At 31.9% G+C, this 18,115-nt stretch overlaps 1 protein-coding gene across 1 annotated transcript in view; it reads right to left on the bottom strand.

Moving 5' to 3' along the window:
* Positions 1-475: 475 nt before the first annotated feature.
* Mondo (MLX interacting protein mondo) overlaps positions 476-18,115 on the bottom strand; it is a 105,356-nt gene continuing 87,716 nt past the window's right edge. The window contains exons 14-18 of the mRNA XM_067278020.1: positions 15,301-15,388; positions 15,042-15,141; positions 11,643-11,766; positions 9,175-9,304; positions 476-1,029 (exon numbers count right to left, since the gene is read on the bottom strand). Of these exons, the coding sequence (XP_067134121.1) occupies positions 914-1,029; positions 9,175-9,304; positions 11,643-11,766; positions 15,042-15,141; positions 15,301-15,388 (558 nt within the window). The 3' untranslated portion in view covers positions 476-913. The remainder of the gene's footprint in view (positions 1,030-9,174; positions 9,305-11,642; positions 11,767-15,041; positions 15,142-15,300; positions 15,389-18,115) is intronic.

The raw sequence follows: 18,115 nt of genomic DNA, 5'->3' as shown, positions 1-18,115 counted from the left end.
GCCGTGGATGTGGCGGGCCCCATAGTAGAGCACAAAAATGTGGTGGAGCTGATCACTGAAAAGAGGGCGGCAGAACCAGGGATTGCCAGACTGGAGAAGAGATTCCATGCCGAAGCAGCACTGCACCATATGGCCCCTGCCATCATGGCAGGGGCCACATGGTGCAGCGCAGGGAGGAGTGCACCGGACACTCTGCAGTCATAGCCAAGTTGTAGAGGGCGGTCATAAGAAGAGATTCCTATATAAGGAAACAGGCGCAGGTGCTCAACCGGTACAGAAGGCTGAAGGGAATCCTTCTGGTGACAAGGAAAGGCCCTTCCTCACTAACTAACCTCCCAGAGTTTATTTTCAGGATAGAGGACTCTATGGAATAATAAAAGGGATGGTATTGTTGCTAAACTGGCACTTTTTTGTTGCTGCTTGACTTTTTTCCTGCTTAGTGCAGGTGCTGTGCTGTGCTGTGCTGTCCATCCTGATTATACTGAGCAGTTGGTGATGCTTGTTAAAAATTTTGATAGAAAAAAATTCTCATAAACACTTCGTGTACGGCTGATATCTTTCTTGTATACATGTATGTATGTTTACTATACACACAATGATTCAGAAGATTATCATTTATTCACTCATTTCTATATAATCTGTAACAAATAACTCAAGAATTCACAATATTTTGTTCCCTTTTTCCTTTCTACTCAATTTAAATATACCTTTAAGGAATAAATTTGCATAGACAAAAATCATGCTTGTGCTTATAGTTTAAAGTTTCTTCTTTGAAATAAATGCTTACAAATGTTTATTTCTGATTACTTATAAACCATAAAGCAAATCAAAACATTCCTGCTCTCCCCTATTGCATTGTTAAAATTCTTTATAAAGTATAAAGCAAATGCCACAAGTTTTATATTGCAATAAATCAGTGTAGGTTGGTCTCCTTCTTTGCCACGGCTCTTGTCGCTTCTTCGGGCAAACGTGTCGGATCTGTGAGAATGTTGGTGGTTGTGCCAAGGTTACGCAGAGAATTTAAAACACCTAAAATATATTTATATATTTTACAATCTATTGTAAATAACGTAATTTGCAAAATTTCCAATAAAATTAACATTTTATTTTTAAAAAATTAATAATATTTCAAAATGTTTATTGATAAGTATAATCAAATTGAAAAAAATGCCCTTATATTTTAATAAAATTTGTTGGCTCATTTTTGAAAATATTTTTTTAAAAAAATAGTTTAGACTGCAAAATGATTTGAATATAAATTGAAGAGAGATGAATAATTAATCTATTAAATTTACATTTTATATATTTTTCAAAAATATCTAACAAGCAAAGGATACACATTCAGAATAAATGATTATTATATTAAACAAAGTTTATCAAGATGATTTCTGAGTGTATAAGCAGTTCCTATTTTATGAAAAAAGCAATTAAATTTATGACATCACTTGAAAGTAGAAACACTTCCATATAACTTAGCTGTTGTCTAATGAGTACAATGATTTATTAAAGATTCCTCACTTCTGATCTATTCTGTTCACTTTGGATTAATGAATTTTTAGTAATGTTTCAAAAATTCTTACAAATTACTATTTATTCAATCATCAAATCAGAACATTATTTGAACTTAAAATTTATGTAAATTTTATTATGATACTCAAACCTATCTAACTGAACTCTATCAAACACTACTGGCTATTAATTGTTCATACATGCATATAATGCAATTTGAAGGTAAAAAAATCATTTAATTAAGAGTTTTGACAGATAAATTTATCATCATGTTGTCATATAATGACTGAAAAGTTCATCTAATGGCTGAAGGATAAGCTATTTTTAAATTTATATATTTTTTAAAATTTTATAACATGATTACTATACTTCAAATTTTTTAAATGAAGTTAGTTTAATATTCAGCTGATCTGGTAAAACCACAATTTTTTTGGAATTAGAAAATTTTTCAGAGTTTTGTTACAATTTAAGTTTTATCTACAAACAAAATTCAAATGAATAGAAAAAATTCTTTAGTGCTAAATACTAAAATATAATACATATACTGAACAGCCAAAACATTACAACCACATACTTAATAAAATGTTGATCTTCTTGTTGCCAAAACAGCCTGAATCTGATAATGTATAGATTCTATAAGATTTTGGTAAGTGTTGAGTGAAAGCTGAAACTGAAATATCACCAAAAGAGCCTTCAGTACAAATTACATGGTTGAGGGGATGCATCATAAGCTCATTTCTCTAACACAAACTTTAAATACACAATTAAATTTGTCAATGGATTTATGAACCATGACTCAGACCAAGCATCCTTTTCCCATTCCTAAACAGTTCAATTTTGATGCTGATATGCCCATTACAAGTGCTGTCAATGATGAATATTATTAGCAGAAAAGCAAGACAAGGTCTGTGACTCCATAGACCCATATTCAGAAATATTTGATGAACAGTGTGTTCCAACACACTAATGCTGTTATCAGTTATTGAAACTGTGAAAGATCTGTATCACAGTAGCCTATTTTTTCTTCATACAAGATGAGACACCAACCTCTTTCATCAATGTGGTGTGACCAACTCAATGATACATTGCTTTGCCATGTTTGGACCATCTTTGATTAGATAATTATTGCTGATGAGTGCAAACAGTCCAAGAGCTTTGCTGAGTCAGAGATGCTAACATCAAAGCAACTGATCATCACAATTTGGTCTTTGTTGAAGTCAGAGGAATTTGCTGCTTTACCCATTTGTACATTGTGCAACTGCTTGTGCAGTCATTTCTCATCTACTTGTCTAATGACCTCAACATGTGTTGCTATATGTCCCTGGTGTCTATAAGAACAGCACTTGCATTGACAAGAGGTGGTCATAATGTTTTGGCTGATTGGTACACTTGATAAGTTAATTAAAATAATAATAATAATAGCTTTTTTGCACTAATCCAACAAATAAATTTCTTATATGAATTAATGTTTTCAGCTTACCAAACAATCTATACTTTGTTATCTCAACACCAGAGAATAGTAACAAACTCTTCAAACCTATTACTGGTGCATTAGATTCAAAAATTACCTGAGGAAGAACTGTCGTTGTGGTTCAAAAACATTAGTAAGGAGATATTTAAGTTGGTTGCAGTTGTGTACAAGTAGGAGAATGCACCAATAACAGGTTTGAAGAGTCTGTTACCAAACAATCTGCAAAATTTTTGATCAGGCTATTTTAAGTCTAATTAATAATCTGAAACTTATTTTATAGGCCATCATATTATTTTTATATTATGATTAAGCCTGACAATGATCTATGCTAGAAACATTAATTCATATAAAAAAAATTATCTGTAGGTGTGTCATCATGCCAATGACAAGTCATAATTTGTGTTTTAATTTACAATTAAACTCAATTATATTCAATTTAGTTTTAATTGTTGTGTTTCGAAAAAAAAGAAGCTAGAAATTACACTAATCAACATTGAAATTGCTCCACCCAGAAAGAACCTGTTGGTCCCACCTGGGTGTAGATGCATGCAAATGGCATAGATAATATCTGGAAACAGTTCTAACTCGCAGCATCTTGTGCAAGCAGTAGGAGTAAAAAGTAAAACTAGAAGGAGAGAACATAAGACATTGCTGGTATTTTGACAATAATTTTGATCTGAAACCACCTTTTACATGTTTCCACATTACTTGTGAAAGAAAAAAAAACAATGTATTGTGTATTTTGTAAACAGATTTATCAGCATCTGAATAACCTTGAAAGAGAGAGAGTTATAGAACTCTGTAAAACAGAACATTCAATTCCTATTGCAAAATATGTTCATCAGGATGCATGTGCTGCAATGTGACATGGTTGGCAACAATGGCTCATTAAAGATTCCTACAGGTGGCACTCAGTCAATGACGCTGTTTGTTAAAATGAGTTAACACTCATTCTTCAACAAGCCCATTTGGCACCACAAAACACTGCAGCAAGCATTTGACAGTAGGTATCAGCTTTGATGGATATCCAAATCACAATTTGAATTGTAAATGGTTGTATTCACAACAAAAGATAAACAGTTAGAATTAATAAATGTTCAGTATATAAAAGTAAAATGAATGGCAATTGATTAACTTCAAACTCTTGATTTGTGGTTGTGATTACAGCTGTGATAGAGGCAAAGATACTTTTTGTCAACCTTTACAAAAAGTCATTTTGCTTAGATAAGTGCAGATGATTGACTTATCTGATTGTGGCATAAACCTAGCCTGAGGAACAAGTCACCTTTTATTTGAAATCAGCCTACTGTCTGCCAATCAGGAATAATGATATGGGAGGCAATTTCATGTAATAGCCAATTACTTCTCATATCCATTACAAAAACATTGATAAGATTATCTGTCCAGTTTTATTTGAGGCCTTCCTTAGAGGCATGCAGAACACTGTTTTCAACAGCCTAGTGCTTGCATATTGTTAGCAATATCTTAAATAGTCTATACAGTGTTGACCTGTTTCCATAGCCAGTAAGCTCTTCACATCTATCCCAATACCATGTTTGAGGGATTTGATCAGAAAACAAGTGTAACTCAATAGCCAGCCTGCCCAGAATCTGAATGAATTCTGAGGAAGTGTAAACTACTTGGTGTGAAATTCTTCAAAACATTATTCATGAACTGTATAGCAATATGCCTATGGTGTTGCAACTTTTATTATAAAGAACAGGGGCAGTGTTGTAACTAGCTTTTCATCTGCCCTTTGTAAGGTTTTATTTTAGATCCCTTAATTTCTGAGGATGATGATAATGACTCTCCTGTGGTCATCACCTGGTCGTGGTGGAAGAGCCCAGTAATTTTACTGATCCATAAGGCAATGCAGGCTGGAGCACAAGCTCCTGGTAGGGACACCCATGCCAGTAAGGTCTATGGGGAGAAGACTAGAGTCAATGAAGCTAAGAGTGACCACACCCACATTCTGTGGTGATATTTATTATGGTAATAACTAGATCAAAGTCTAATACCAGCTCAGACGTCGCCCAGGTTAACAAGGTCCACGTTCGTGGGTTAGGCAGAGGCTCACGTTCGAAAAATAGGCCACAGTCTCCCTTAGTTACCGGTGGCGATAGCAGCACCGGCCCAAGCATGGCTACTGCAAAGCCCTCAACACATGTGAGGAACCAACCCAGCCTTGGTGTTTCTTGGCAATGCATCCACAGACCACAAAGGCTGGAAAACCACGCCAACGGATGAAATGGACATTAGAAATGAATGAGTTTATCATCCGTACTTACTACACCATCACAAAACTCAAAACAAACATGACAACCTACAGACAACAACTACACTATAGATTCACACAACAGTATCCTCATCTCACTGCCACCGAACAAGGTGATGGTTGTTGGAGTTGTTGATCAAAAAAGAACAATTATACACAACAACCTTATTCCACAAACAACAGGTTGCTGATCAAATACATCGACAGACAGAAACATCTAACATTAATGAAGATCATGTAACCTGTCAGCAACAATCCAGCGGATAATCCAGCAACAAGCATTGATAATAACACACATACAACAATTACCACTAATGATACTACACACACTTCCTCATCCATCACTGATAACATAGACATGTATTTAGTTAATACGCTCTCACTTATATTTCAGGAAACACTCACTAAATATACAGGCACAGATCCCACACAACGACCACGAATACCAAAAATTAACATGTCAAAGGAAGTAGGAAAAACACTAAATTATGTAAACACTCACTTACTACCATACTACATTCATTCAATTTCTACACTCGCAGACATTCATACATTAGTTTATGCTGGAGCAGTCACAGTAGTGACACACCATGGACTGAAAGTACAATCACAGACAAATACACAAAAAACACAATTCTATCACAAGCCTGCCTGGCAGAGAAGAATAGAAACACAAATAAATGACATTAGACAGCAATTAGGCAGGCTGACACAATACACTAAAAACAACATAACACCCAAATTAAGGAAACAGCTCAAAAACACTTTCAAGAAAATCAAAACACACACAAAACATGAACATCACAACACATGCATTACAGAATACATTGATACACTAAAACAAAAACTTGCTGCCAAAGCACGTAGACTCAAATGATACAAAACATGTACATACACTACGAATACAACAAAATAAACTATTTACAAACAATGAAAAATTCTTTTACAGACAAATTAATAACAAAGCAAACACTGATACACAGCACAGTGGCACACCAACAGAAGAACAACTCACAACATATTGGTCTTCTCTTTGGTCCAGTGCTGTCACGCACAATGCTGAAGCAGGCTGCATCGAAGAGGAAAACAGAAACTTGCACAACATACCAACTATGTCCTGTGCTGAAATAAGCATACATGATTTTCAATACACTGTTAACAGAACACACAACTGGAAGACACCTGGTGTAGACAACATTCACAATTTCTGGTACAAAAAGTTTACATCACTGCACCAGGAACTAGCTAAACACCTAACACACATCATCATCAATCCACAAAACATGCCAAATTTTCTTACTCAGGGCATCACCTACATGAAACCTAAAAACAACAATACCACAGACCCCACACAATACAGACCAATTACATGTCTTCCAACACTCTACAAATTATTGACATCCTGTATTGCAAACAAAATATACAAACATGTTGAAGAACACGACATTCTAACGGAACAACAAAAAGGTTGCCGTAGAAATCACAAGGGATGCAAAGAACAGTTACTCATAGATTCGGTCATTCTACGGCAAGCACACAAACAACACAGAAACATACACATGGCATATATAGACTACAGAAAAGCATTCGACAGTGTTCCACACAGTTGGCTGCTACATATTCTACACATGTACAAAATACATCCATCACTCATTGCATTCTTTCAAAACACTATGCAGCACTGGAGAACAACACTACATCTCAGGGTTAGTAACACTTCCATACAAACAAACCAAATTTTTATTAGACGAGGAATTTTTCAAGGAGATTCCTTGAGTCCTCTGTAGTTCTGCTTAGCCCTGAACCCATTATCCAACATGTTTATCAACACACAATATGGTTACAATATCAGGAATGAAAAAACAACACAGTTTACACTGTCACATCTCATGTACATGGATGACATAAAACTTTATGCATCCACACAAAAACAACTTCATCAACTCCTACAAATCACACATTCATACACCAAGGACATACAAATGGAATTTGGCCTAGATAAATGCAAAACAGTTCACATAGAAAAAGGAATCCTGAAGAAAGAAGATTTTGCACTTGGAAATGGAAATGTTATTGAATCCATGGAAGAAGGTGAGTTCTACAAGTATTTAGGATTCCAACAGGCCAAACTAACAGAACATACACAAATAAAGCAAAGATTAATTAAAGAATACCAAAGTAAGTTAAATGCTATTCTCAGAACACAGTTAAATGCAAAACATACAGTTAAAGCAATAAACACGTATGTCATTCCAGTACTTACTTATTCTTTTGGAGTTATACATTGGACTCACACAGATCTCGAGCAACTCCAAAGGAAAACAAGAACAACACTTACTAAGCATAAACAACATCATCCTAAATCCGCCACAGAAAGATTAACCCTTCCACGTAAAGATGGCGGACGTGGCCTGATTGACATAGTTAACCTTCACTACAAATAAATACAGTCACTGTGAGAGTTTTTCTACAAAAAACAAGAAACATCACAATTACATAAAGCACTGACTCTAGCAGATTTAAATAACACACCATTAAACTTACACTCACATCATACGGACACAACACAACATATAAAAAGCATAGACACCATTAAGCAATCGTGGGCTCGAAAGGCACTCCATGGCAGGCATCCTTACAACCTGGCCCTGGATTTTGTTGACAAAACTGCGTCAAACTACTGGTTAGCTTGGGGATGCCTCTTTGGGGAGATGGAAGGATTCATAATTGCCATACAGGATCACGCCATAAATACTAAAAACTACAGAAAACACATACTCAAAGATGCAACACTCACAAATGACACATGCAGAAAATGTCACATTATGCCAGAAACTATACAACACATCACCTCTGGCTGCAAGCTCTTGGCACAGACAGATTATTTACACAGACATAATCAAGTAGCAAATATAATACACCAAGAGCTTGCAAAGAAACACAAATTAGTAGACATCCACGAACCATACTACAAATACATTCCACAGACAGTATTGGAAAACAACACGCACAAAATGTACTACGACAGAGCCATAATCACAGATAAAACAATTTACCACAACAGACCAGACATCACACTCATTGACAAACACAATAAAGTCACATACATTATAGACATATCCATTCCAAACACTCACAATATACAAAACACATGCACTGAAAAAATTAGCAAGTACACAGAACTCACCCAGGAAATAAGGCATCTGTGGAGGATGGATAGGGTGCTTATTGTACTGTACCTGTTGATCTCTCCTCTACAGGTGTCATACCACACACACATTACCAAAACCGTGGGCACATTACAATTGAATAGAAACTCATACATCACACTACAGAAGGCCACTATATTGAATACATGGCATATTGTGAGAAAATTCCTGAATACAGACACACACACTGATACACTTCTTTAATTTCTGTTTTGGTTACTATGCCTTGACTTTGGTCCGGCATAGTACACAGCCACCGGTGTTAACCGAGTATATCTCACTTAACCCAACATAATAGTAATAATATGGTAAAACAATTGTTTACAAATAATTTTGACAAGGTAATTCACATGTACAGTACTGTACATATAAATGAAAATATTACTACAGTATATTTGATAATTTTTTTGTCAGTTCAATTTTGAAGTCCTTCTAATTACTGTGCCTGTGCACCTAACAAGTTAAAACATTGAATGAGGATATAACTTCCTATTGAAATTAATGATTTTTTTTTGATTTAACCTCTTCCTTTGGTTGTGATAGCCTGATAATTAAATAAACTTATACCTACATGTACAGTACATCTATCATTTTTTACTAATTGTTGCCCCAGCAGGCTCATGCATTTTGTATAGGGTAATTTTTTCAATGCTGAATATTTATTAATAGAAATAAAATTTAAAAAAATTTATGATATATTAAAATATTACCTGGCCTTAATGTGATAAGTGAACAATGGTGATTTACCCATTCTAACACAGATTCACATAATTCATTTATACTACCAGTTGAAACGGTATCATTGTAAGCTTCAAGCAATGGCTCCATCAATAAACTAAACTAAGAAATGGTTAAAGATTTTATAACATAAAAAATAATTAAAAATTTTCATATTAGTACATTAGAAAAACTTCTATCTTTACTTAATCACCATAATATCTAAAATAAAAATTAATAGAACTAAAACATAAGCATAATTTTATTTCTATACTTTTAATACAATAAAGTTAAATAAAATTTAAAATGGTGTATATATTACTAATCAAGCTTGAATCTTAATAAATAAATACAAAACAGCCAAACTTTATGCAAGCTATAATTAGGCTACATTCTATCATTGAAGCAAAGTAATTTGAACTAAAGTTAGTCAGTTAGGCTATCATCTTTGAGTCCTGTTCTGGATCAATTTTTTCTTCTAGACTATAAAATTTTATTTATTCTAAAATAATATTTAATAATAATGTTAAATAATATAAAATATTTTTATTAATATCAATATGTGAGACCCTGGACTTCAACTTTTATAAGAAGAATGGTATTTTTTTTTTTTTTTTTACTTTGTTAAAATAAACTGTTAACAAACGAGTAAATTTTAGAAAGGAAATAACAGATCCCAACAAAGATAACACTTACTGAAAAGACATCTCATACAGAGAAGTAAAGAGAGAAATTAGAATTAGATGATGATTTGTTGTTCCATCCAATACTGCCTTTTTTGGACATGTTCTAACTAAAGAGATGAACCAAAAGGTATAAAGAGACCATTCAAAAGTCATAGAGGTCTTCCAGTTCCTGTTGGTGGCCCAGTTAGTCATTCAGTTCAAACCACCCAATGAAGTAGTCTAGTTCATCACCCAGTTCCTGTTAGCAGGACGATTCAGTCATTGTCCCAGCCAGTCATCTGATCATTTGTCACTCAAATTGTGAAGGTTTTCTCACCATTAGAATGGTGACCATTTTCCATAAGGACTGTCAGAAGATCTCTTTCAGAAGATCCTGCCCATCAAAGAGGTAAATACCTACTCGAGATTTATTGTAAACACTCTCTTGCACGGAGATAGTTATAGCATAGATAAGGCTAATTAATCAATGGTGTACCTATGTTGTTATTATGCATCTGTAAGGTTTAGAAACAATTTTCTTGAGTTTAATTATTTTCATGTATACTTGTAATCCATATATATTTCTTATTTCTTAATTAAATAAACATAGTTTTGTTTTAGAATAAAAGTAATCATTAAGTGCATCATTTCTGGGGTTTCCTGTCTCTGTTACTTCCCTCCTCTGTCAATTCAGCTCACTCTGTCCATCCACATTAATCCCCATACAGGACCACTCGTGTGTGGAAAATCATGCAATGCCAGATGGTTTCCTGCAGATCTAATCACAGGTGGTGCCAGAAGCAAATAGGGAGCACTTCTCTAATTTCACAAATAAAAGATGACAGCTTAATTTCCTATTTTTGATTCAAATTATTTTACTTCAGTGATTAAAGGCTATGAAAGTGATTAAAGTTAATGTCATTTTCATTAAAGCACAGTATCATTCTGTTACAAAAAAGTAACAGAATGAGACTGCTCTTTGATGCAAATCTATAGGGATGCTGCCCTCTTGTATTGGCTATATTGATCATGTAGTACTCAGTCTGACATGTATATCAATATTATACCAAGTCTTGTCCTATAATTTATAATACATCTGTGAAAATAAAAAGTTCAAATTTTCACAAAACTTTTAAGGCTTTTATTAAAAAAAATCTCTATGTAACAATTATTAGGTTAGGTTTTGCAGTTTTTTTTTGCATCTTAAAACATAAAGTAAAAAACTAGGGAGAATTATTTTCAATATTACATCATCATTATTATTTATTTATTAACCAATCAGAATTGTAATTTTATTTTATTTTATTTTGATCAATTCAAAAAGAAAATCTAATTTCATATAGTTTATGGGATAAATTGCTTTTATTTTTCTATTCAATATATATTGGCCATAAAAAGTTACTGTATGGAAAACTTAAAATCTTTTGATGTAATTTATTATAAAATTAGGGATTTTAAGAGTATTTTCACATTACATGTTAAAAATTAAATGTAAGCTTTTTAATTGGTAAATTTCTTCTTAAATATTAAGTCTGCAATTTTTCAAACATTTTAAATTGTTGTATTTAAAAATATTCATAATTAAAGTAATTTGAAAATTGTATAAATTTATACAATTCATAAAATTAACATTTATAAATTTTCAAGTTACATTAGTTATAAATATTTATATTTATATTTATAACTAATATTTATAAATTTTTTAAGCAAAAATTTAAAAACAGTATTAAAATTTGTGAATTTTAATATTGTTGTTCACATTACTTGTTACTTCTATCCATATTTTGAAAGGATACAATCCAGAATTTCCAATTCTGTAATGTCTGTGTCCTTACATAATCATCAAATAATTCCCTCATCCTATTTGTCTTTTGACATGGAATAGGAGCACCTGTTGCAGGCAATTGCTTTTGATACAAACTGAAATAAATATAAAATATTCAGAGTAAGCAAAATAGTCACTACTTTTTAAAATTTAAAACAAAGTTTTATTAAATACAAATGATTAAATGTTTTCATATCTTATAAGAGATAAGAACTATGATTCTTTACATATTTTCCCTGTCAAACAACTTAAGAATAAGCAGAACTGTAAACTGAAAACATTTTTTCTTAAAACTGTTTATTCATTCAAAGTTTTAAGGAATTCCAAAGTTCATTAAAAAGACTTTATTACAGATATGACAAAAATTGAAAACTGATTGTAAACATGATTAAAACTACTTAATATCCAATGAATTTCCTATATCAATTAAAAGAATTAAAAATTAGTTTTATTTTCATAAGTCAAACAGCTATAATGTATCTATCTGTTATGGATTCATATTTTATGTTTATCTTTAATTTTATAAAATAAAATTTAATTAATTCTAATTCATGAAACAAAAACAAAATACTAAATAAACTAATCTGTCAATCTGTCATTTCATGTGCAATGATCTTCAGAGGAAAAAAGATGAAGATAAATACAGTATACCATATTGGTCCAAATATAGGTCAACTGCAAATATATATCAATTCTCAATTTTGGAATCCTTACATTTGAAAAAATTAGGATCTAAATATAAATTGACCTTTTATTATTAATTTTATTTGCACACAAAAAATTAGCAATTTGCATTAAAAAACTTGGAAACTCATTAAAACAATACTTTATCATGTTCATCTTCATTAGAACTATTCCTGTTTCCTATTTCATTGCCATCATGGTTTTCAGCCTTCCATGATCACCTCTGTTCTATCCAAATTGTTGGTAACAACATTTTTTTAAAGTTCTTTATAATTGTGTTTTCACTAACAATATTTCATAATTTTATAATTATTCTAATTTTTACAAGAATATGTGAAATTTTTATCACTTTTATCTGTGTAATTGATTATGAAAATTAGTCTCATTCAATTACACTTCTTTCTTTTCAAAATTACTTTAGTTAAAGAAAAATTTTTTGAATTTGTATTTAAAAATATCCACAAATCAATCAGCATAAATGAATTTTTGATTGCATTCTTGACAAATTTTACAAATTGCATTTAAATCATATCTAATCAATCAGAAAATTGTTTTAAATAGAAATATATGCATTGTGCACCTACAAGTGACAAATTGTAACTTATTGCTTCTTTTCTGTTAATATCAACAAAAATAAAATTAATAAAGGCTACAAGGCAAAATCATGACAATCTGCTTTGTGACTGGTAGTAGGATATCCAGCATATACATCATGAATGGAAGTACGCTTCCTTGCATAATTCACATCTATTCAGGAAAGTGTACTTGTAGTTTTATGGTTATTGAAAACAAAACCATTGTTTTCACTTTTTTTATAACTGTCTAAAACATTTTCATAAAGCTTTTATATAAACACATATAATCATAATATTAAATACAAACTTATAATTACAATAAAATTTATACTTTACAATAGAAAAAATTTTTCAGCAACCTTTCCTAAATTTTTTACAATTGCCCAATTAGTAGAGACTCCTAAGAGTAAACTAAAAAGTTACCAAAACTAAACTTATTCTGTTTAATATGATAAAGAAAACTTCAACTGGACTGGAATATAAGTTAAAGCTCAATAAAGGTTGGGAACAGTTTTTTGCTCCTTAAAACTGGGAAAATACATTGACTAATATCCAGGCCAATGTGATATTTATTGTAGAAACATACAATACACCTTATCGCTGAGAACAAACAATTTATTAGCTAAAACTAACGTTTTCGGCCCAATTTATGGGCCATCTTCAGGTTAAAGCTGTTCGATTCCGATACAAAATCGAACACATTCAAAATAAAACCAAAATAGAACATACGTTTAAATTAAACCAATAGAACAAGCATAGTACAAAATAATAAATAACAAAAATTAAAATAACACGAAAAATGTAAATGAAATTAAATAATAAATAACAAAAATTAAAATAACACGAAAAATGTAAATGAAATTAAAATACAAATAAAATACTGTGACTGGCCGTCAATCTTAAGGAACCATTCGTTTTGCATTAACCCAGAAGCCTACTGAGTGACGGCAGACTCATTATCACGAGTGTTACGTCTTACTATGTATTTCCAGGATGACGGTAACACCGTCGCATCCTTATAATTTAAACATCTGCCAGCCAAACTCGCTCTGTAGATTTCACATTTCTCAGTTATGGACGACAGCGTTGGCGAGTGTACTTTTACAAGAATTTTGGCATTTTCCCATTCTACCACTGAACCATCTGCTTGTGCCATTTTGGATAACGCTGTTGTGCACCTGTTTTTTGTGACATCGTACCGATGCTCCTTTATCCTCACTCCAAGGTTTCTATTGGTGACACCTACGTAATCCCTATCGATTCCCAACTGGTCATTTTTGTAGGGAATTGCATATACTCCCGCCTGTTCTTTAACACCAATTCTTTCTTTGTCATTTCTAATCAACCTATACACTGTGGGGGCCCTTTTGCATATTAAACTGGTGTTTTTGTGCCTCGCTATTTGCTTCATAATCGGGAAGAGACATTTATTGTAAAATTATGTGTAAAATTTATTGTAAAATTGTGATATTTATTGTAAAATTAGAAGCATAACAAACAGCTGAAATTTTTCCAATATGTTTCAAATTTCTATTAAATATTCTAATTATCAAATTATTTGCACATTAAAAACCAAATGAGTTTAATATTTATTATTCAAAAATACCTGATTGACACATACCTGAACCTGTTACCGGTGTTGGCGAAATGACAGAAAAAATATTGTAAATGTTTTTGAACCTTAACCACTCAGCAGTGAGGGACGTATATATATGCCAAGGGCGATCATGTGGCAGTGGTGAGAGACGTATATATCCACTAAATTCTTTTGGGGGTATTGCCAAAAACTAGCCAAAAACTACCGCGAAAAAAATTCACATAAAAAATGAATTATGTAACAATTAAAAAAGACTTTTCTTTACTAAACATAACTGTTTACAAAATCTTTTTTCCAAAATGGTAATGAGAAAAAACATGCAAAAAAATACTTTAAAAATTTCCCAGGTATATTCTCCACTACTTTGGGATAGCACCATACCTGACTATCCCACTGCTGAAAGTTCTAGTTTTTCTTCAGATGATATGAAATTTTCCATCATTTCACCAACACTGGTAACAGATTCAGGTACATGTTGATTTCATCCCGGTGTTCTTTGAATGTAGAAGTATACCTGATTGATTCATTCAAACTATCTCTCTTCTGTCTCAGCAATTCTGCTTCTTCTTGCTGCTGCTGCCGTTCTACTTTTAATGCACGAATATATTCTGCAGCTGAAACAGGTAGTTGTAAAATATCTTAATAAAATCTTTACATCAGTATATAGAATCTAAATACACAAAAATGTATTATTTTGATTAAGAAAGATACAAGTAATTTATCAATTAATTCTATTTCTTATTTAATATTAAATTTCATATTCATTATCCTACCTTTTTGAAGCATTGCTGCTTTACTAACTTTAGCATTTGGATTTTGACTCAATGATGGCAATAAATGACGTAATGATTCAAAACCATTCTGTTACAATAAGAAACATGTTATATAAGTTTTGGGGTTTATATTTTATATTTTCAAATACAGTACAAGTAAATTAATTATATAGTTCAGATTTTTTAATTCTGAATTTATTTTATATAACATATATATATCTTAGTTTGTGCTTTTAAAAAAGTTCAGGAATCCATTATTAAATTGATTAATAACTGAAGTAAGCTTTAGTTAGGTTTGTAAAATAAAGCTTAAATATTTAATCAATTTTTTTTCATTTAAATGATATTCAATAGATAGTTACTTGATCACTCTTCCATAAATCTAAATTAATAACAAAGTTAAAGCCTTGTTTTTGAAGTCAAAAATATATATTCAGAATTTAAACAATTAAGATATGAGTAAACACTTTTGACTTCAAAAACATGGCTGAATTCACTTTAGAAATTTTCAAAAAACAATTAGAAGGAATTCACATGAAAAAATAAAGAATTAATATAATCAACCACAGCCTACAATAAGAAACAGCCTAGTCATTTGCTCTGAACACGTGTGTCGATTCCTGAGGCGGTTTGCACATAGTCCTCACTAGGAGCGCTGATGACCGGACTATTCGATCAAGTGATCAATGCTAATTCTGTTGTAAAGACGGGGTTATAATATATTTAAAAAATTAAAATTTTGAAAATATTTTACATCAAGATATTGGTAAATTTTTATAAAGTTTGATTTAAAATGGTTCATTGCTCTGTGTCGTTTTGTACATCAAATAAATCAAAAAAAGATGGAACAAGTTTTCACGAATATCCAGCAGAAAAGAGTTTATGTTTAAAATGGATAAAAGCTGTCAGTAGAAAAGGTAAGATTTATTTAATACTCCATAATTAAATAATGTAGGAAAAACGAATAATTTTATAACATCTATGCTACTTGCCATTGATGCTACACTTTTGCAATTATTTTATTATATGCTGTAAGGGTTCGTGCAAAAACCACATGTCCCCATATTTCTCAAATCTTACTTCCCCTTCCCATTATGATCTTTTGTGGCTTTTATAAAACCTCCCTAAAAAAGCACATGGAAAATTTCAACCCTCGAAAATTTATATATTACTTCCTTTTATCAAATTTCTCGGATATTTCAAAAACGGTAGAAAGACATTGCTGAAAACTACATGGGTGTATTTGAAAAGCATTTAATTTCAGCTTTTTAAAATACAAATAAAATTAAATACATATACTCCCCCTTAATGAGGACAAGTATGGTTTTCGCACAACCCCTAACTTCAATGAGATTTAGCAATTTAAAATGCAATTGCAATATACAATTGCATTTTAAATTTTTGTACAATTTATCTATTTATGCATACAAATGATTTATAGATGGTATAACTAATAGATTTACTGTATAAGCTAACTCTTTTTAAAATTTACAGATGAAAACAGTTCCAAACTTTGGAAGCCAAGTGACTGGTCAATTGTCTGCAGTAAGCACTTTCTAGAATCAGATTATAAACCAGGATTGAAAAAGAGAATATTGATTTGAAATGCCGTCCCAAGCGTTTTTCCTGAATACCCATCCTATAAGCAGATTGTTTGTAAAGAAGCCAGAAGAGAAGTAAAAAAGGTTAGTCCCAAGAAAGGAGTTTGTACTGGTACCAAACGAAAGCATGTTCAATCTGAGCAACAAGTACATGATCAAGTTCCATTAATGAGTCCTGTGGACGGAGCTGTTTTTTTAGACTATGAAAGCAGGTTCTCTAGTTCCACAGCCAGATGTGAACTTTCAGACTGTGACATAAGGCCATCTAGTTCTGCATCTGGTATAGAAGTTTCTGTAGGGACAAGTTATACAATGTTAAAACTGAATTCTGACAAGAGAAGACTGAAAACTTTGGAGCAGAAATGCAGGAGACAAGATTACACTATCAAGCGCCTGTATGAAGAACAACATAGATTGAAAGCAGAAAATAAATTGTTAGCTGGAAAGCTTGAAAAATATCATATAGAAAGCTTAGAGAATGACAGTGCCCAAGGTATGTTACAATAATTCATGTGATAACATATTAATATTCCTAATATCCTATTATATCAATATAGTACATTATAACACAAAATTGGTTTTATGTAATCTGCTATTGATTGTTTAACTTTTTTGGCAGATTTGTGTTAGTGACTAATAAAATTATATTGTACTTTTAGGTAACTGCAAAGCAGATTTCATACTTGAACAGCTGGTTGTTTACAATAAACAAAAGCCTCGTTGGAGTGACAACACAGTAAAATACTGTGTCTTATGGAGCAAAAAGTCTTCTAGGGCATATACATTTGCTAGGAAAACTCCACTTTTATCATTACCATCAAAATCAACATTGAAAAGATATATAGGCTCTGTTTCTGGGGTTAGTGTGGGTTCCCTAATTAAGCAACGATTAACTCAGGAGGCAAAAAAGTTGTCACAAGTGGAAAAATTAGGTTCACTTATTTTGGATGAAATGACCATTAAACCTAATCAACAGTATAACAAGCAAGCAGACGAAGTAGTGGGAACAGTAAAAATGAATGGCCTGGAAAAACAACTTGGACTTGAACATGTCACAGCAAATAGTCTCCTGTGTTTTGTGTTTTCAGGATTATCAAAAAATTTTCGAATTCCTGTTGCATATTTTTTTATCAATGATTTAAAAGGTCAGGAACTTTATACTTTAACTTTAGATGTGATTCATTCAGTGGAGACAGCAGGTCTAAAAGTACTCA

Source organism: Centruroides vittatus, unplaced genomic scaffold (genome assembly GCF_030686945.1).
Source record: "Centruroides vittatus isolate TY-2023 unplaced genomic scaffold, ASM3068694v2 contig_1168, whole genome shotgun sequence".
NCBI classification, from domain to species: Eukaryota; Metazoa; Arthropoda; class Arachnida; order Scorpiones; family Buthidae; genus Centruroides; species Centruroides vittatus.
Note: the sequence above shows the minus strand (reverse complement) of the source record. Positions and strands in the feature narration are given on the sequence as shown.